The sequence below is a fragment of the Pseudopipra pipra genome, chromosome 9 (genome assembly GCF_036250125.1).
Source record: "Pseudopipra pipra isolate bDixPip1 chromosome 9, bDixPip1.hap1, whole genome shotgun sequence".
In the NCBI taxonomy this organism is placed as follows: domain Eukaryota; kingdom Metazoa; phylum Chordata; class Aves; order Passeriformes; family Pipridae; genus Pseudopipra; species Pseudopipra pipra.
This window is the reverse complement of record NC_087557.1, coordinates 23,448,111-23,467,449: the sequence shown is the minus strand read 5'-3', so window position 1 is coordinate 23,467,449 and position 19,339 is coordinate 23,448,111. Positions and strand designations below refer to the sequence as shown.

General features: G+C 41.4%; 1 protein-coding gene across 7 annotated transcripts in view; it reads right to left on the bottom strand.

Annotated features, from left to right (window-relative positions):
• Positions 1-19,339, bottom strand: part of EPS15 (epidermal growth factor receptor pathway substrate 15) — a 68,827-nt gene that overhangs the window by 40,961 nt on the left and 8,527 nt on the right. For 4 of the 7 annotated variants that reach the window (XM_064665239.1, XM_064665240.1, XM_064665245.1 and 1 more), the window contains exons 1-2: positions 7,366-7,686; positions 504-545 (exon numbers count right to left, since the gene is read on the bottom strand). In XM_064665239.1, the coding sequence (XP_064521309.1) occupies positions 504-545; positions 7,366-7,671 (348 nt within the window). In that variant the 5' untranslated portion in view covers positions 7,672-7,686. Of the gene's footprint in view, positions 1-503; positions 546-7,365; positions 7,687-19,339 lie in introns of those variants that run through there. The other 3 variants (XM_064665243.1, XM_064665242.1, XM_064665244.1) reach the window with 1 other exon arrangement.

The window sequence follows — 19,339 nt, the reverse complement described above, 5'->3', positions numbered from 1 at the left end:
GTATCTGTTGAGTGAAGCTGCAAGAACTACGGGCATTCTTTTTGCATTCAGTGGCCTACTATCCAAATTTCACTCCTTACAATATCCTGTCAGCACCTCTGGGGATACTCCAAGACAGATGCAAGTCTTCCATGATGCTGCACTACAAACACAAGAAATGCAGCTTCACTTTAAAAAAGGAACAAAGAACATTATCCATACAGCACTTTCAGAATTCACTCCATTCCAAGAGCTCACAGTCTGTTAGAACTGTAAAGTGATGTGTGTCATAACACTTGGCAGTTGCCTGGCAAATTGAATAAGTCATCTTACAACCAATATTAAATTTATACCAATATAGCTCAGGCCTAAGTTAGTTACTATAAAATTATATTTTAAAGCAGAATAGTGCTCCTTGAACTTTTATTGTTCACACACTGTTGGCCAGCCTGAGTGCATAGCAAAAGAATATCAACTCTTTAAAATCAAAATGAGGTTTGTTCTGTCAACCAGGACATACATACCTGTCGATAGAATTTCTCATACACGGGATTTGCACTCGATAGCTGTAAAAGAGATGAGAGAGAAAATTAACCCTGAAGATCCACATTTCAACTCCCCTCTCCTTGAGCAAATAAAGATATAAAACACTTTCTACTGGTCTTCAAAGAAGCTTTAAGGTTTTATATAATGCTATCTATTCTGTAAAATGATGAGGACTACCACGTATCTTCACACTGTAACTTTTAGAAGACTGACTTCTTGTTTTGCAGTGACACCAGCCCAGCTCAGATTACCATCACCAGGTCACCAGGTGAGGCTCTGTGAAACAGGAACTCTTGGGCAACATCGCCCACAGGCAAAAGCAGAAACCTGAAACGACTCAGGCTAGGAAATGCTCTCTAATATTAGAGTACAATAATTTTATTTTGCTCTCCACTGCATCAGTGGAGAATTTAGTGTCATATGCGACCAGTCGGTAAAATTTTCAGTTATGTAAATTAAACCCTGGATTCTAAATCCACAGCAACAGGCCCACAGTAAAAGACAGTAATATTTTAACATTGGTTTTTGTAAATTGAACTCTTGTCAGGGACAACTTCTGCCTGCATTCCACTGCCATCCACCAGGCATTCAGTGCTCACCTAAACTTAAGTGGACAAGCATAATACAGCTTCTTTGGAAAAGTCTCTTTCTTTATGAATTTATTTTTAAATCATTCTTAGAAACTCTAAAAAAGCCTAAGGCCTGAAGCAATGCAAACCCACACATCTTGGCCTACACCAAATACCCTTGCACAGGGGATTCCCAAGAAACAAAGTGTTAGGGCTACCTCTCTTCCCCAACACAAAATCAGGCACAAAATCAGATACTATTTTCATGAAGTGCCTGCTGCCTAAACCACAGCTGCATGACTGGGTGCATTTATGCAGAGGATAACCCTAGAATTACCACAATGTGTTGCCCTGACAAAGTCAGTTGTGAACAACTGAGCATAATACAAGTTAATTACACAATACACACTAAAAAAGCCCAAAGCACATAACTTCAAACATCATCCAAAAACAGTCTGTATAAATGGTGAACAGTTAAATAAAATAACATACATTTTCCTACAGCAACAGCAAATACAGTTGCTCTTTTGGCTAAGTACTTATACCTTCAGAGGTGTTCAAAGATTATTACAAGAGGAAGTTTGGCAGAAATCAGAGATGTACTGCAATGCTGATCAACCACAGAATGTGTGCAGTATCACCAGAACATCCTGAAAGACAAACTATACAGGATAGCTAGAAATAGCAGGAGAACTTCCATTCAGACCTTGCTATCTGCTTATTCAGCAAGCACACTGCTCCAGAGACACTCAGTTTCTGATTTTTCTGGGGGGTTTTTTGTTTGTTTTTTTTGGGTTTTTCTTTTTGGTGTGGGGAGGAGCTGAAAGCCTGACAACAGGGACACACAACTGGTGAGGGTTTATTTGTTTATTGGGGGGTGGGTGGGAAATACCTCTCCCGTAGGCAGACAAGAAAAATTACATATGCTGGGAAACCATCATTGGTATTCACTGCAATACCTCCATTTTTATAGCTTAACCTTGCTCTGACTTTGCTCTGGTACCCAAAGACTTTTATTATTTCAGCCAACAACTAAGCATGCATTTACACAGCCCTTAAAAATAGCCTGACAAAATATATTCAAGTTTTGACAGCCCTCAGACTGCCATAACACCAATACAACAAACAACTTCCAACTGCTCTTCAGCACTCCAAAGCACGCTGTCTTTTCTCACCTAAACCTCCCATGCTGTAATTACCAACTCAGCTACACCTTGCACACCAACCTAGAGGGGTAGTTCTCTCTAACATTCAGGTATTTGACTAAGTACTGTTTGTTAGAATGTAAAAGTCTAAGCACAAAATTAAAGCTCTGAGCAGAAAACTAGAACAGAGCTGGCCAGTGCACACACTGGAACCATCAATTCTTGTGCATCATCCCTCTTGCTCAATATCACCTTTGTTCAGCCAAATGTTTCATTATTACAGCCAAACTGATCGCTGTCACTCCTGGACAGGAAACATCGTGTCGAAGTCCTGCAATGAAAACATTAAGTGCAAAATAATCTTTTCGATCAGTACTTAAGAGTATGAGCCAATAATTCTTATTTATTTCATTACTTTTTCCAATATTAATTTTAACATCAGTATCACTGCAGTAACTGGAATTTCCTGTGATGCTGCATAGAATAATAGTAGTAAAAAAGCTTCCCAGACTATTTTACTAGTAACAGACTTGTTTTTCCTTCAAAACACAACCCACAATAAACCAACAGATGCAAACATAGTCTAGGATATTCTTCTGAGATAAGAAGAAAAATATCGTTCAACACCTTTTTTCCAAGTGCTGCCATAGAATTTACCTGGCAAAATTCTTATTATGGGGTTTGTAACAACCAATTGCAGAGTAAATTCAAGTTGTTGTAAATGCAAAAAGGAGGGAGGGAGGAAAGGTCAGATTCCACAGCATATAAAAATAGCAAGACATTATTATGACTCCACTTCAAAGTTGATCACTTCATAAGGGTAACGTGTGTTGTAGTAATTACAACCTTTGACACAAACCTGTGAACTTTAGAATGCTAACCTAGGAAATAAAAAACACCTTCAGGGACACCCGTCTTTTTCATCTTCTGTTGTCAATCAAGCTTTCCCCATGTTTTCATCCCTCTGGCACACTTGCACTTAGCTGTAATAAGATACTATTACCAGCCTGTCCACCCCATCCAGCCACAACCTTCCTTCCACAGAAAAGTTTAAAAACAAACTGACAAACGAAAGTTTTCCACTGAGAAAAACAAGAACAACTTTCCTTTCTGACCCCAAAGAGATAGATGGGGAGAAACAAGCTATTCTATCTTGATTAAAATCCAAAATACAGTATTGTATCATGATGCAAAGTTCTAGGACTCATTTGAAGAGTTTCCAGGACAAACAACACAATCTGGCCATAAATGTTTTCCATGTAGTCAGCCAGTCAAAAAACAGGTAAGTTCAAGGCAAGTTGGTTTCCTCACAATGCCCTTTCCAATGTCATGGTAAAGCCTTCTAGCACTTCCAATTATATAGCCAAGAACATCTTCTACAGCAATAACAAAGGTAAAAATAACAAGATATTTACTATAAATTTATATTAAATACTCCCATGTACTTCAAAATTCAGCACTTTCCTTCCCATTGAACAGCTGAAGCATGAACAAGGACTGCTGGCTTATCTCTGCAGAGATGTCTGCCACTGCATAATTAGAAATGGTTCCATTTAATTTTCAAATTGCTACGGAAGATCTCCACCATCTTCTAATCAGTACTGAACAAAGCCTGTATAACATGAAAGAGTAGCTCCACTACCTTTTCAGATGCAGCCACCCTCCAACATGGTGGATGCGATACCAATCAGAAAAAATGAAGTTCTGTCTGCGCCAGGAGCAGTCAGCCTCCTCTACGTGCAGGTTTAAGCACACACATGCATACTCAGGTTTCTTCATCTTTTGTGCAGGACAGAAAGAGGAATGACAGGTCCCTCACTCCACTGAAAAGAATAAACTAATATCTTAATTCGATCATTTTGTTGATTCCTTAAAAAAAAAATCAAAAGTTTGCCAGAGACCTCAAAATCTTTGGCCCTACATTGTACATAACACGTACACTACTGCGAGGGTACCATTCATACTGCAAGTATTTAGATCCTGTGTATTCCAGTAATAAGACGTTAATCCTGGCAATGTGTGCATGAGACAGGAATCCATCCAGCTCAGCCTCAGCTGTAATACTCCCATGTTTCCCTTCAACAACACAGCACAGCATTCTGGACTCTGCAACACAACACTGAAGTTTAAAATGAGACTTGCACCTAATTAGGATACAAATTGATATTACATGACTTTGTCTTGCCTACCGGAGCATCCCACAACGACTTTAAGACCACTACCACATTTCTCACAAAATGCATTTTATGACATCAGGAAGACAAACACAAAAAGGTATCTTCCTGTTCTCCCTGTATCTTCTTTACAGTCCTTCCCTGAACTGTGAGCTTCCCCCTCAATCACACATAGGCAGTTTTTCAGAATAAAACACAAGTTCAATTTTCAAGAGCAACAAGAAGTTTTTGAATGTCTGTGTTAGATCACCTTTCAACAACCATCTCTTCCCCACTCTCAACATGTATTTTCTGCATCTTCAGTTTTCTGTTCTTCCTCCCTAAATTCCCCACATGAAATAGGCCAGAGATCATTCTTGGAAAGTCAAAAAATACAACTCTTTATATTGCTTCCAGCTTAATTTGAGTTTTCCAATAACAAATGACAATCTGTGAGATAGGACAGGTCCTTCTCATTGCTGGTGCTTGCTTGTTTCCAAACTAAAGGCAACCACAACGAAACATTCACGTGGCAGAAGTTCCCTTAGAAGTTCCACACTAAATTCACAGTCATGCTCAGACCATTACACTCCCTGAGAACACGCAAGTGGCAACAAGATGTTGCAAAATGGGTTCAAAACGGGGAGATAAAAGATACTTCAGATTATTGATAAATTGGAGAGAGAAGGAGGAGATAACCCCCTTCAGTTTGCAACCCTGGTTCAAGCATACTTGGTGTAATAGATTTCACTACAGCTGCACGGTCCTGAAGCATTTTTACTTATCAGCCGACATAATACAATTAGCACCAAAAAGTTTCAAATCAGTGAAATTACAGCTTTGCTATTCAAATAAAGGATGTGCAGCCCTCTCAGACACTGCAGCTGCAAAATCATGCGAAAATACCCTCGTCTCATTTGGAAATACCCAACGTCCCAGCCCTGCTAAAGCACTGTCAAACCAAACACGGCAAAGGGAACAGAAAATCAGACATGACTGTGAGCCTGAGTGCAGGTTGATGTTCCTCTTACTCTCTGTCTGTGATGTACAGCAGAACATACTGCTCTGCACACTTTTACTGCTGGTGTCAGTAACTGATCTCAGTGCAGCCATCACTGCACTCCCCACCCCCATGCTGGCATTTTCACTTCCTCATGCTCATCTCAACAGATTCAGGACACTTCACCATTTGTTAGGACTTTCCACAGCCCTGATAACTCCACAAGTTAGAACCTATGTTGAAAAAAATTATCTTTAGGCTTGTTCGACTTTCTAAGATGAGTCTTATGCAATGCAAGACAGAAAAAACCAAACAAACCAAAAAAAGAAACCCCTACACAAATGCTCAACACACAGAAATAGCTCCCTCAGTTTAACCACTGATGTAAGCTGCAGTCACAATGGTTTTAAGGATACTGCCGATTTTTCTGCTTCTGTCAACATTATCACACTCGTATTTAGTCCCCCTTTCATGTGACCAAAAAAGTAAATAAATTCTACAATGAAAGGATTACACAGCCTGTAAGCAATAATGTCTTGCTGTAGAACACACCAGAGCAGACACTCTGCTCCTCTCCCTAAAACAAGAGCCAGAACAGCCCATGCTTTTAGATCAGCAGAACGAAGGCTGCTGCTCTGTGAAAACTTCTGTCCTCTTCAGTAAGCAGATGTTTTAAACTTCTTTCTTTGGCATGAAGACTGTAGAAAAAGAGACTCAGACAAGGATAACTTAGCAATTTTAATATTAAAGCAAGCTCTCACAAAACCTACTATACTTCAAAACTCTGTACCTTTAGACCCTTAAAGACACAATTTTCTCCACATATTTGAAGCTCACATTTAAACCAAACTATCCTTCTTTCTTTCCTTGAAGTGGTTGATAATATTCTCAAAAGTCAACTACATAAGTAACTGCAAATTGAGCAGCCTTGCTGCCAAATTCCATGTCCTTAAGCAATTCATGCTTATGTACCAGCTTTACTTTCTGTGAATGTCACAACGGATTCTCAGACTGAAGCATCCCAAGGCAGGAGGGTGCACCAACAGGCCTGTCTCAGGCTTATGTCAGGTAAGAGTGAAAATTTCTCATATCACTGCTAAATGAAATTAAAAAGTATCAAAAAGTGCAGTTCATTAGCTATCGCAGCTCTAGGGAATAAAACATAGACCTAACGGTGTAGAATAACCTGCGTGAAGCGATTCTATTACCGTGGGGGGAAAAACGCAATCAACAAAGATTGAGGTGATGTGAGATCACCCGAGCACGAAACGCTGCCAAGAGCCTCCAAGTTTCAGGGCCATCACCTGCAAAGCTCTTCACCGTGAGACACCTGTGCGGGCAGTACGCGACAGCGGTGTCCCCACACCGAAACCACGGTAAAACGACTTCCAAGGAGCATCTTCGGAGACGTGTTTCTGTGACTACAAGGAACGAGACTCTCCGTCCCGGGCTGACCTGCCCATGTCCCCGGAGAGCCCCCGGTGCCGGTGTGTGCGGAGGGCAGCGCGGCGGCCGCGGGGCCGGACACGGGCACGGGCACCTCATCCCGGCGCTGTCGCCCTCGAGCACCGCCCGCACCCGGGGTTCGCGGGACGGGCTCGCTGCGCTCCCACCCAGCGCCCCGTGTCCTACAGAGACAAAAGACGGACCGCGGCCGCCGCAGCCCCGCGCTGTGCCCGCCCAGGGCCGCTCCCGCCCGGGTCTCCCTATTCCCGGGCACAGGCACCTGCGGCCGGGCGGCACTTCGTTCCCCACCCGCGGCGCGCCCGGGTCGCGGCTCAAGGCTGCCCGCCCGCCGCCCCTCGCTCGCCTTCTCCCTCCCTCTCCCACACACACGGACACACCCCCGCCCCGCCGCCACCTGACAGCGGCGGGGCAGCACTGCGGGGCGGTGGCGGCCGCACAAAGCCCGGGCCGCCCGGGCAGCCCCGCGCCGGTCCCACCCCGCCCCGGCCGCAGCCCCATCCCGGTACCTGTGCCAGGGAGAGGCGCGCGGCCATGCTGTTCCATCCCCCCGGCCGGGCCGCAGGAAGGACGCGCCGCGGCCCCGCCACTCGCCGCTCAACTTCGGCAACTTCCCCAGCCGGCCCCGGGCAAATCCCGGCACCGGATCCGCGCCCGCCCGCCGGACGGAGCCGGAGCCTCCCCCGCCGGCTCACGGCGGCGCGGCCGCCAGCAAAACCGGGCGCGGAGCACGGGCGCTGGAGCCGGAGCCTGCTCGAGGCGGCTGCAGCAAAAACCCGGAGCCGGAACCCTCGGCCTGGTACGGCAGCCAACATTCCTGCTCCTGGCCTGCCCTTACCTTCCCTGTTGGCCCTGCTTCTGCTGGAGATGCTTCCAGCATGTTGAACGGTTACGGTTCTCCAGTCTAGTCATGACACAGGTGGGGGAAGTCCCAAAACAGGAGGTGCACCAGGTCTGGGCTTGGTTGCAACACGTTTGGGCACAGGGCCCAGGAGGAAGTGGCGCGTGAGCCCAGCAGGATGTCCTGACCCGATGCATCCTCTCCTGGCTCTGCAGCAGCAAGGAGCAGCCCTAGGCTCAGCCTCCTGCCTCCCTCCACTCACTGGAAATCAGATGCCAGCCCAGGCAACTCTTGGTTGTATATGTCCTTCTCCTGACTGTTTGTACTCAGGGGAACAGTGGGTCTTCTTGGAGGGGGAAACCAGAAGAAAGGGATGAGCTATCCTTATGACAGGAGAGACTGAGACAACACAGGCAGCAAGAGAACGAGGAGCAAGCTGGAGTGGGGAGCAAACTGCACCACGTTCTCCAAACCTGTGAGAAATTATGGTGTATGGACTGGCTCAAAACGATACTCGTGTCACCACTTATTCACCTGCTCCTCCTGTACCTGCTCACTCCCACACACTGAATATTTCACTCCTACTCTGAGCTCTGCCCTACCACAGCACACATCAGTCACTGAGAGCAGAAAAAAAATGTTCCTATTTTTATACTTCACCCCAAGATGGATTAGGCACAAACTTAAATTTGAAATACACATTGGGAACAATAAGAGAAAATCACCTGAAGTCATACTTGATGATTGGAAAGGTTTCCCAACATGCTTTGTTTTCTTTCTTTGTTCTTAATTCTCTACCACCGCATTTTTTTCGTCCTCCTCAGCTCAGTTGCATTCTCATACCCCACCTCTGCATCCCATCGTTCCTCAGCTGGCAGTCATCCTGAACTGCTCATCAGCTGTCATGAAACATGTGGAATCCCTCCTTCCCACCTCCTCTCTAATAAAGGTTTTATAAAAGTACTGCTTTACCGACCTGCTTCTCAGTCATTTTTCCAACAAAAGAAAGAAGACACGGAGGGGAAAAATATAAAAACCAAACAGAATGGACATAAAAATATTCACACCATTCACATACGCACTGTCACTCCACTTATTCTCTACTCCACTTATTCTCTCCTAAGTAAAATCCCTAGAAAACACCACAGGCTTTTATAATTCCAGGCTGATATTTTTCTTCTTTGATTAAAATAAGAACACTATCCCACCATAATTAATACCTGGAAATTAAACTGGAAGATTGTAAAACTACAGCTGTGTCTCCTGGGGACGGCAGTGTTTGAGGCCATTAGTATTTGGGAGGGGGCCTCTTGGTAGGGATTTGGAGGTCCAGGGTTTCCATCGGCTCCCATGATCTCATGTGTGTGCCCTTTGCTCTTGCAGTTGTTTTCTCAGTCTCTCAGTCTCCTCTCCAGGACAAGGAGAACGGCTACAGCTTGGCAGGGACTGGTGGCCTCTCAGGAGAGAGGTTACACCCAGGCTGATGTGTTCTCACTGCAAACAGAAGGCAAATGCAAAACAGCGCCCTGGGACCCAGCTCTGGAGTTAGAGGCTTGATGTGGAGAGCTGCTATGAGGACGATCTTTTCGGTAGGCTGTCTGGCTGAGCAGATGTGTTCTTGCTGCTGTTCCCTTTCTCTCTGCTGGGTATTGCATCAAGTGTTTCCCATCCAGTCCAGGACTAGACCCTCGGGTGCAGCGAGGCTCTGGAATAAGGGTGCTCTGGCCAAATGAACACTCATGAAGGCCTGACCCTTCCTGGAGCCTCTGGGTTAGAAAATACACACAACAACAAAACCCACCATTTTGTCCCTCAAACTGTGAAGTGTGCAGCAGTCCACTGCTCCAGAGAGCCTTTCCATACTGCTGTGGAGCTCTCCTGAGCAGAAGCAGCAGTTGCACTTGCAGCTTAGGAACTTTAGCAGGCAGTGCCAGGTATGTGGTTACGTACCTTCATCCTGGCAGTGCCTACAGCACACTTGGCTCCTCTGAGAGACAGGTGGACTTTCAGTCATCACCCATGACCACTCTGTCCACAGTCAGAGGGCAAGAATAACTCATGATAACCACTGTGGCCTCTGCAAATTAAAATAATAATGGGTTTCATACAACCAATGTTGAATTAGTGTGGTCATGTTGTTCTTGATCATTCTGTGCATCTCACAGACAAATTGTCCTGGATGCCTCCAACCACCTGAGTTCAAACAACCAGCTCAGAGTTTCAGATATCTCTGTAACAACTACAACAGCACTTGTCAGCCTCCTGACAATAAATTATTGTACTGCAGGTTTGTACAAATCTACAATGACAGCTCTCAGAAGGAAACAGCTCTCTGCTTCTAAGCTGGAGCTGAAATGTCATCACCTGACATCAAGTCATAAAACTGGACTTCATACTTATTTTCTGCCAAGAGAAAAATTACAGCCACTAAAAACTGTTGGTAGGTTTGCAAAACAATGCCCTCCAACTGCCTTTCTGGTTTAGCCATGAGCAACTCACTAGGGCTTGGCTAGGGCGGAAGATCTCCTGAACTCTGGAATTAGGGGACTTTCCAACTGTACCTCTCCTACATTTGCTCCTCAGTGGAAATCTCATTTTTCTGTCTCTCCCTTACAGACCCCACAAATACTGACCTTTTGCAATATCTTCTGCACTGAGTATTGTGTAAGGAGTGGTAGGATTCTGTGCTGGGTTTTTGGGAAAGCTTGTTAAGAACATAAGAAAGTTAAAAGGTCAATGAAGTGTGAGAACTTAAAGTAACAGTTTCATCTTATATCTCTTCACTTCAACACCAATACTCTTGCAGGAAATGTGTTTATCTGTAATTTGCTCTGTAATAACTGCTATATGTTGATTGTTTTGTCATAAGATCCTCTATTACAGGACACATGATACCAAAAGGACATGGAAAACAGTATTAGCATGCTAATATTTGTAAGTATAATAGGATTTTCCTATGATTCTAAGCACTGACATTTTGACAAATGGGTACCAGATCTCAGTGATTTTTATTGTTTCTTTAGAAGGACAATGCATAAGGTTATGTCTACACTGGACAGACAAGTGACTGCTAACAAATCAAACCCAGCCAAATGGTTAGTGAAGGCTGGGCCTTGCTGCAGTGCAGCAAGCACAGCAGCAGCATAACCATTTTGGTACAAATCCCCACCGTAAGACACTCTGTAAGAGGATAAAGCAACTGGTACAGTTGAATTTGAAACCTGTGCTGCAGCAAGACAGTATAGAAAGGCCTTACATCAGTCAGAGTCAGACACCAGTGACCTCTGTGTTTCATAAATCTCTTACGATCACCAAATGTGTTTGTTAGTAAAGCAAACACGCCTAAGAGCATTTTAATCATATCCACTGGTTTCCCTGGAAAAAGTGTCCATCCTTTCCTTTCTTATAGCCTTGTTTACCCCATGGATGAGCACACAGGAAGCCCTAAACATCACACAGGCATTTAGTATGACTTGTTCTGCTCGTTCTAGGAAAAGTGTTACTACAGCCCATGAGCACTGGAGGTTGAGAGGAATGACTCACTCCTGCCTCCTGCATACCTGAGCATGGAATGACGTACCCAGCCCTTTGGAATTCCAGAGCAAAGCAGATTAGTAGCTCCACTATTGTATATACAGAATCAGGGATCTAAAGGTCAGAAGGATTAAACCATTCTGAGTTTTTCAGAACTAAAGGAACCATGTGCACGAACACACAAGATCCTGGCTTAAAAAACAGCCACTGTTCTATGGTCAAAGAACACAGCACAAGGGAACCTGCTCACAGGTAAACAGAGACTGTCTCACATTGCACAGGGTTCAGAGAGCCCAGCGACACCCATCCTCCTGATCCCAAACAGCATTTTCCCACACCTGGATTATTGAGAGATCCCTCCTGAGAAACGAGGAAGATCATCATACAAAACTTGGATGACCTTTGGACTGAAGGCACCTTTTATCAGAAATCTCAGGGTACTTTCCAGGAGTAGTGGCACAAGCTGGTTTAGGGAGTCACGTCTGCAGGCGTGCCTTTAACTAGAAATCACCCCAGGATATGCTTTATGTGCTCTTTACATTTTATGCACCTGCAAGTTTTCTAGACAGAGGGTTACAGATAGGCTGGTATGTTTTAAGGCCACAAAAGAATATTACAATCATACAGCCTGACTCTGTCTGACCTTCCTTCCATAGAGATCTGTTAATTTATGGGTGTTTTTCTGCACAAAACCTGTAATGTATGAGTCCTACAGTGTATCTTCTAGCAGCATGTCTAGCTACTAGAGTATGTACAGTGATCATTATGAAAACTGTAGAGGAATGATCTGCTAATTCCTCTTGTGCTGTGCTCTTGGCTTCTTAAGGTGGTTTGTGGGCTTTCAAAGTTTTAGCTGCCTTGTTTCAAAGTGGGTTGTGAGATGATCAAATTTATACAAAACTGTAACAGTATTAAAGAAGCACAAACTAGGATATTAAGGTAACTGCATATTTCTTCACCTCTAAATTGTTTTCAGATGTTCAGAAATACTTTAATATATCTGAATTTAACTTCTTCATCTGGCAGAAACAGAGCATACTATGGAATAATTGTACCTCTTTGTTTATGTAAAATGATGTCATTTATACTGCAAATATTCAGAATCCCAAAGGCAAAAATTATTTTTGAACTGTGATAACCAGAACAAAAAATCTTGAATTTTTATTAAGAGATTGGACTGTTATAGTTGAAAATAACCTGAAAAGGGCTTGAGTGAATCTCTTCAAAACAATTACATTTGATGGAAGAGATGGCAAATCTAAAATGCAGCAGTACAGACCCATCTATGCCATTTTAAAACATACACAATTTATCTTTTCATTAAGACTGTAAGCATATTTTCTCAACCTAATTTATATGAGCCAATTTCATGGGGCTACACCTCATGCTGCAAAAGAATAAGAGAAAATGTTGATATACACAAGAGGTCAGCTTGACCTCTATGTAATTAGCTGGGTGACAGACAGCAAAGTGGCATTTTTAATTCAAGACCATATTTGAAACCCAGAAAAATCTTCAGTAGGCATTAATTAGACATGATGTCCAGCTAATGTAGCAGTTGGAGATTTCACTGCTCCTTGAACAGCTTAATACATGTTCTGACAGAAACAGAACAAGCAATATCACTGCTGAAACAGCATCAGTCTTCATTATAAATTAAACACATCAATACTGTAGTGTGTGCTGTATATTAAACCAAAATGAGGGTTGAAAACTAATATGTTTACAAAGTAGCAGGCAGGAAGGCTCCTGCCACCAGTTTCTTCTGCTCCCTGTTTCCATAGGCATGTTGTCTATACTATAAATCCAGGGAATGTATGACTTGCCTTTTTGAAACAATTATAAGATGATTTTTTTTTTTAGAAAATATTAAAAAATATAATCTACATACTGAATTCCCAACATTCCCCTAACCTAAAACTAGTTCACTCTGCACTTCGTAAAGATCATTAATTAATTTCAAAATTATAAAATACAAGAAGTAATTAGGTAAAAGAGCATATTATTGACTATTCGATAATTTTTCTTCTCATGAAATTGTTTGTCTGTAAGACAAACTCATGACTGTTTATGAAATGATGCCATTTTTGTAGCATTATTGTACATCTTGATACTAGCAGGTGTTTCTTACTGAGACTTTCCTTTCCTGTCCTCCTAATTATTTTTATCTTATATATTCTTACCTTCTCAATTTCCTTTCTTATTCATCTAGTCTTAATTACAATCATAACAATGTAAATGGTTTGGAAAATACTAAAATAAAATAACACTGATGCAATAATGTTGGTCATAAGACAAAAAAAATAACTATCCCAAATCACAGTAACCTACTACCTGCAACCCAGTTTTCCAGCTGAGCAACAATTCAGGCACTAACAGCAAAACACACATTCAAGACAACACTATATTTGTGTTTAATTTTACAATAGTAGTTAAAAATTTTCTTAAATCATACAAAGGGGACTGCAGGTTGCACTTTGTGAAATCTATCAAACACCACATTGCAATGTTCTTTCTGCAGGCAGAAGGAACTTGGTGTGAGTCTTTAGGAATCTCCACAGACACTCCTTCTGCTGCACTTCCCCTTCTCAGAACCACAATCCTGCTGTATGGCCATAAATGAGAAACCACCATGTGGATTATTTTTGATTTACAGCTCTGCAGCAGGGAGAGGAATCTCTTCTGTTACTCGGCCAACTATTGCACAACACCAGCAGGCAAAATGTTCCCTTAAGTGCAAAACATATAATCCCACTGGTGTCAACATGTAAGAGTAAGGAATGTTGCCTTGAAACCTCTCTTTGTTTTTTGGACTACTGAGTAATTGATGTGCAATTATATTTTTTCATTCTTCTACATCAGTTTGGTCCTAGGAATGTAACTTGACCGAAGAAATAGCACCTAAAATATTTTCCTTTATGAAAAATGTTTTAAACACATAAATATGACTGCTAAATATCAAAGACTGAATATTCTCTTATTGCTGTAAAGCACGAGTGCAGTAAACATTCACAATTCAACATATGTTCTCATTTAGTTAAACACACAATGCAATCGAAACACAAAATATCCTTAAAGATAACCAAATTATTTGCTTAATGTCTGATTTTTTTGTCTAACTGGTTTTGTTTGGTTTTTTTTAAGATTGAGTTGCTGAAGTAATGCAGCAGTGATTCAGCCTTAATGGAATAGTTTAAGGTGTGCACGTGTCTGGTCAGATGCAAAAAGGTATTAATGGAATTTGAACTCCACCAGCTGACAAGGACTTGCTCACCTCTGTGTCACCTTATGTTCCTATCCTGTTATCTGTAATAAAAGGTATTTCATCAGCTTCACCTGTTCAGCAGGTGAAGCTGATATATCTATAAAGAGATATAGCTATAGAACAGCTACAGCTATGAAAGTCTGGTGACCATGCATAACAAAAGTTTCTTTAAGTGAGTTTTAGTAGCACTTTAAAAAGGCATGGAAAATACTTCCAGTGTAATAATCACCGTGACTGTGAAAACTACATCATGTTCACAACTGTTTTTCAATCAGACTTGCTCAGTTTACAAATAAAATTACATTTAAATATCTTCTGGTCTTAAAAATGCACCACAGAATCTGGAAGACTCTGTTAACTCCCACTGTTATTGGTAATATTAATTTAAATAAAATGCACAAAAGCTGAGAAGCAATTGAAGAATGTATAGCTATCTACAGCAGATTACCAAAATTATTGATGATGATGCACAAGTATCAAACCATCCAGATTTCTCAAATCAGTTTAATGACAAACAAATTTGACCTTCTTTAGAAGGACCCCCCCCCCCCCCAAAGGTGCTCATGTGACAAATAGATATGAGGTATAAAAATGACACAAAGAACACTGAGGTCCAAAGGAGATAAGTATTGAGGTTTTAGGTATAAGACAGAGGAAGAAGCCATATAAGCTACATAAGGTTGGATAGCTGGATGAGTTTTGCACAAATAGAGGATGTATTCTTCCTAAAAGAACCTCCATGATTCAAAAGGCATTCAAACTACATCCAAAACTGAAACATTCTTGATTGTCAGTCTCTTCCTGTTTACTGAAGATACAGAATTTGTTCCTGTTTAAATCAAGTTTACCCCAATGATTTTCCTTACAGAAATATCTGTAAAAAATAATTTCATGAATTTCTGTCTCCTTTCCTTGTGATAGCATTAATGATGGTAAATTACATACATACAGATGAGCATGAGAAAAAAATTACTCCAAATTCATCAGTAGAGCTACTTAATTAACTGTAAAATGAATATATAGATGAGTTACTTAATTTAACTCAACTCAATTCTTATAAACAGGGAATAAATCCCAGACTAAAAGTTAGCTATGGGTCTCCTACATAGGACTACAGAACAAATCCATTAGCTAGATGGCACAACTGCCAGCCCAAAAATACAAACCATACAGGCACCTTGTAGAGATCAAGGTGAAGAAAACCTATATTGTTGTATTTATAAACACAGGTATCTAGTTCCTAACTAAAAGAATGAAACAGAAGATCTTGGGCAGGGGTTTGTGGAGGTTTGTTGTGTGTTTTAACTCTATTTATCATGTTCATTGGACAACAAATTGGAGCAGATCCTACAGTCAGGAGGCTTGAAAGGAGAGAAGTACTCAAAGATTGCTTCAGGACATGGATGAGGAAACTTCTGATAAAGTCTCTGACAGAAGCTTGGATTGCTTCCTTGGGTTTCTAAAGCACTACATGGATATGTTTCCAATCAGGTAACTGGAAAATACTGTATTTTTAATCTAATTACTACTTCAAGAAATGTGGTAGAGGCAGGACAGGCGGCTTGGCCCATACAACAACTGGCACAGAGGAAAGCATCCAGATGGCATTAGGCTAAAAGAGTTCTCCTGCCCAAAACAGCACCTACGTCCTTGGCAGCTTCTAAAACCAGCACAGAATCTGGCTCTCTCCCCTTTACCATTATTATACAGCTTGACTTTCATACATATCTGCAGTTCTGTCCCCTGCCATTATGGCTTTGCAATCACTTCACAAATTGCTCATATGGGAAAAGCATTTATTCTACCAACAGGATTCAAAAAAGCAAAATTTTCATTAGACTTCTTTTTTCTTTCAGGTACCTCAATTTTGTAACATTGATGGAATAATGTTCATCAATTCCTGTAGCTCTTTTGGGATTAATAATTTAAAAAGCAATAGAACTTAATACTTGAGTGAGCAATGTAATATAAAGATCTATTTTTGAGCAGATGAGCAGATGAAACATATTACAAAAACTAAAATTCCTAAAATTTTAGATGTTGCACATCTAATTGCACAAATGCAATTATCTGATTAAATGAACTGTGTGTGCCACTTCAAGCAGGAAGGAATATTTCCAAGCACCTGACTCAACCTAATATCATAACTAAGTCTCTTCATGCATATTGAATAAGATCTGCCCAAACAATACATCTACATGTGGTCAATGCTCTGTTCACAATTTATTAAAAACTATATTGCTTAAGTCTGATCCTCATCTCCAGAGTTCTCAAACTTTGCTGATAATGCAAACAGTCTAGGGGGTTGACTAATGCGAAAACTTATAAAAAAAGAAATAAAATTATCTAGAAGGAGAACCTGTAACAAAATTACATTTATCCCTCCAGTCTCCTGGCTGGTTCTAGATTTACCATTCCTTCCATCACTGCCAAATTTGCTTCTCATACACAACTGCACAACTGCTATCCAAGTCCAAAGTTTCAGTGAATTCCATGAAGAGCAGATGGTCTTCTGTCAGTATCTACTGCTTGCAAAGAAATCTCTATCTCCAGCCAGCATGAGATTCAGCAGCTGCAACAGAGCTGCACAGTGCTGATGAGAGGGAAGTAAAGTGTGTTCCCCTGAAAACTGGACAAGGAAATGCCTAAAACTGCAAGCTGACTGAAAGAGTAAAAGGAATTGAGTCAGCATTCTGGGGAAGGGAAGGAAACGGGAGGGGTGGAACAAGCAGTATATTCTTTAAAAAAAAAGTATGTTCAAAGCAGATGAAAAAGACAAGTGCTAGTAGCATGCCATAAATAATATGAAATTTACCTAATGCACCATTAAAGTTTATGGATCAAATCCTCTTTCCTGGCCAAGAAGTACTTAGTTGGTTATAGCATTCTGATTCACTACCCTGTTCACCTCTAGCACTGTGATGGGACCGGAGATGATTCATTGATGGAGGGAGCCAAATTGAAGCTTCTCTGCCCTTAAATCCCTTTAAGAAATGGTTTAAGTGGGCTGTAAAGCTGGTTAATATATTAGCTCTTAGTCCAGTAAGAACTTTTCAGTCCAGAGAATTTCCTGAACCTTAGGTGGTTCTCTCTTGTTTTGCCCTGACAGGGGCACAGGACAGTGAACGTGGACTAAGGCTTTCCACTTCTAACCTCCCTTGGGTTTCTCCAGCTGTATGAATGCTTCAAGTTGTCCTAAATAAACAGAGCTCATTTAGATGTGTCATGCACATGTACATGCACGTTCATATTTACAGATCACTAAACTGCAAATCCAATTGCAATTTCTTGTGTTTGGGGGAAGTGTCTCCCTGGGTGCAATGTGCCCTCCGAGCATTCATAATCTGAAACAGACGGCTCAGCAGACGAGCTGCCAAACACACAAGGCCAATTCAAATGCCATCCAAAAGTAAAAACGAAGTGGGATAAAAGTTTTCCTTGTCCCATTTTAGATTAACAAGGCCTATCTGCTTGAAAGATGCTCCTTTCTTATTTTCTGCCTTGTTCTAGAAAACAAATTCAGTTTTACCGGCTACCAAGATTTTATAAAATATTTTCCAGTTTTTTGTTTGGCTTTTTAAATAAAGCTCCAGACCCTGGAGTTAAGAGCTTGCATGAGTTATTTGAGCTTTAATTAAAAAAAAAAGCCAACAAGAAAACAGCAAAATATAGGACCTTTCTGGCCTTTAAGGTTGCCAAGAAAAGCTTGAAAATTAAGGTTGAAATGAACCCTGAAGGTTCAGAAACCAAAATTCCTTTTTAACTTATGCTTTGGTTGGAAGAACCTAAGCATACATAAATAATTTTCAGTGCCTGGAATATAAAGTCTACTGATTTCCCATTTAAACAATCTGATACATGGTACCAGAGAGTTCTTCCTGGCCTTTCCACAGAGCCCTCTGCCCAACACACAACTTGCCTAAGTGGAGGCATTGTTCCTGCTGGCATTATTGTGCCTTAGGCAAGGCCTTCACTGTAAAGTCAACTTAATTTAAAGCTACCATATGTCCTGATTTTCCCATATATGCCATTTTTTTCCATCTGGATTTTTTCCATGAGGGTACACACACATACAACTATGAACATATATATATATATTTATGTCTATTAATTTGTCCATCTCCCAAAACTGTATCTAGGTGCCTGAATTTCTTAACATCAGCAATCCTGACACAGGATTATCGAATACATGCAAAAACCCCAGAGAATGGCAGATTTCATACTGCAGAGTTTCTCTGTACATGAAAAAATCAAACATTTCCAAAAAGTAATTACACAGTCTGAGCACTCACACTACAGAATATGCCCATGTTGCTGCTGGGAACAGAAATGACAGCCATCACTTCAGTCAGCCAAGCACTACATGCTGCAGAGTATTACCTGTGCTTCACACTGCACCACCAACACCACACTGATTATCCCCTGAAATGTCTGAAGTACTACAATACTACAGCTAAGGATTTGTGGGTGTAAAGGAGTAAAGTTAAAAACCACAAAGAAATCGTAAGTTAACTCCACAGTCAAGACAAAGGGTTTAAGATTGTTCCACGACCTGTCCTCCTTGTGCTTTAGAAATTCAGTGCAATCAGTAAATTTAATGCAGTGACTCTGTAGTAATTAAATGTATGAGACATCACCCCTGATATTTAACAGGTTAAATTCCCATCCAAAAGTGCAAAGTAGATGCAACATTTCACAGACAGAATGGGTTAATGTTATCAATCTGTAAGTGACAGTTGGATCAGGGAAAACTGTGGGTAGGATTTTGTTTTGTCTAAAATTGTCAGATACGTAAGCCAAAATCTGAAAGACTGACAAGACAACAGCTCACTTGCTACTGGTT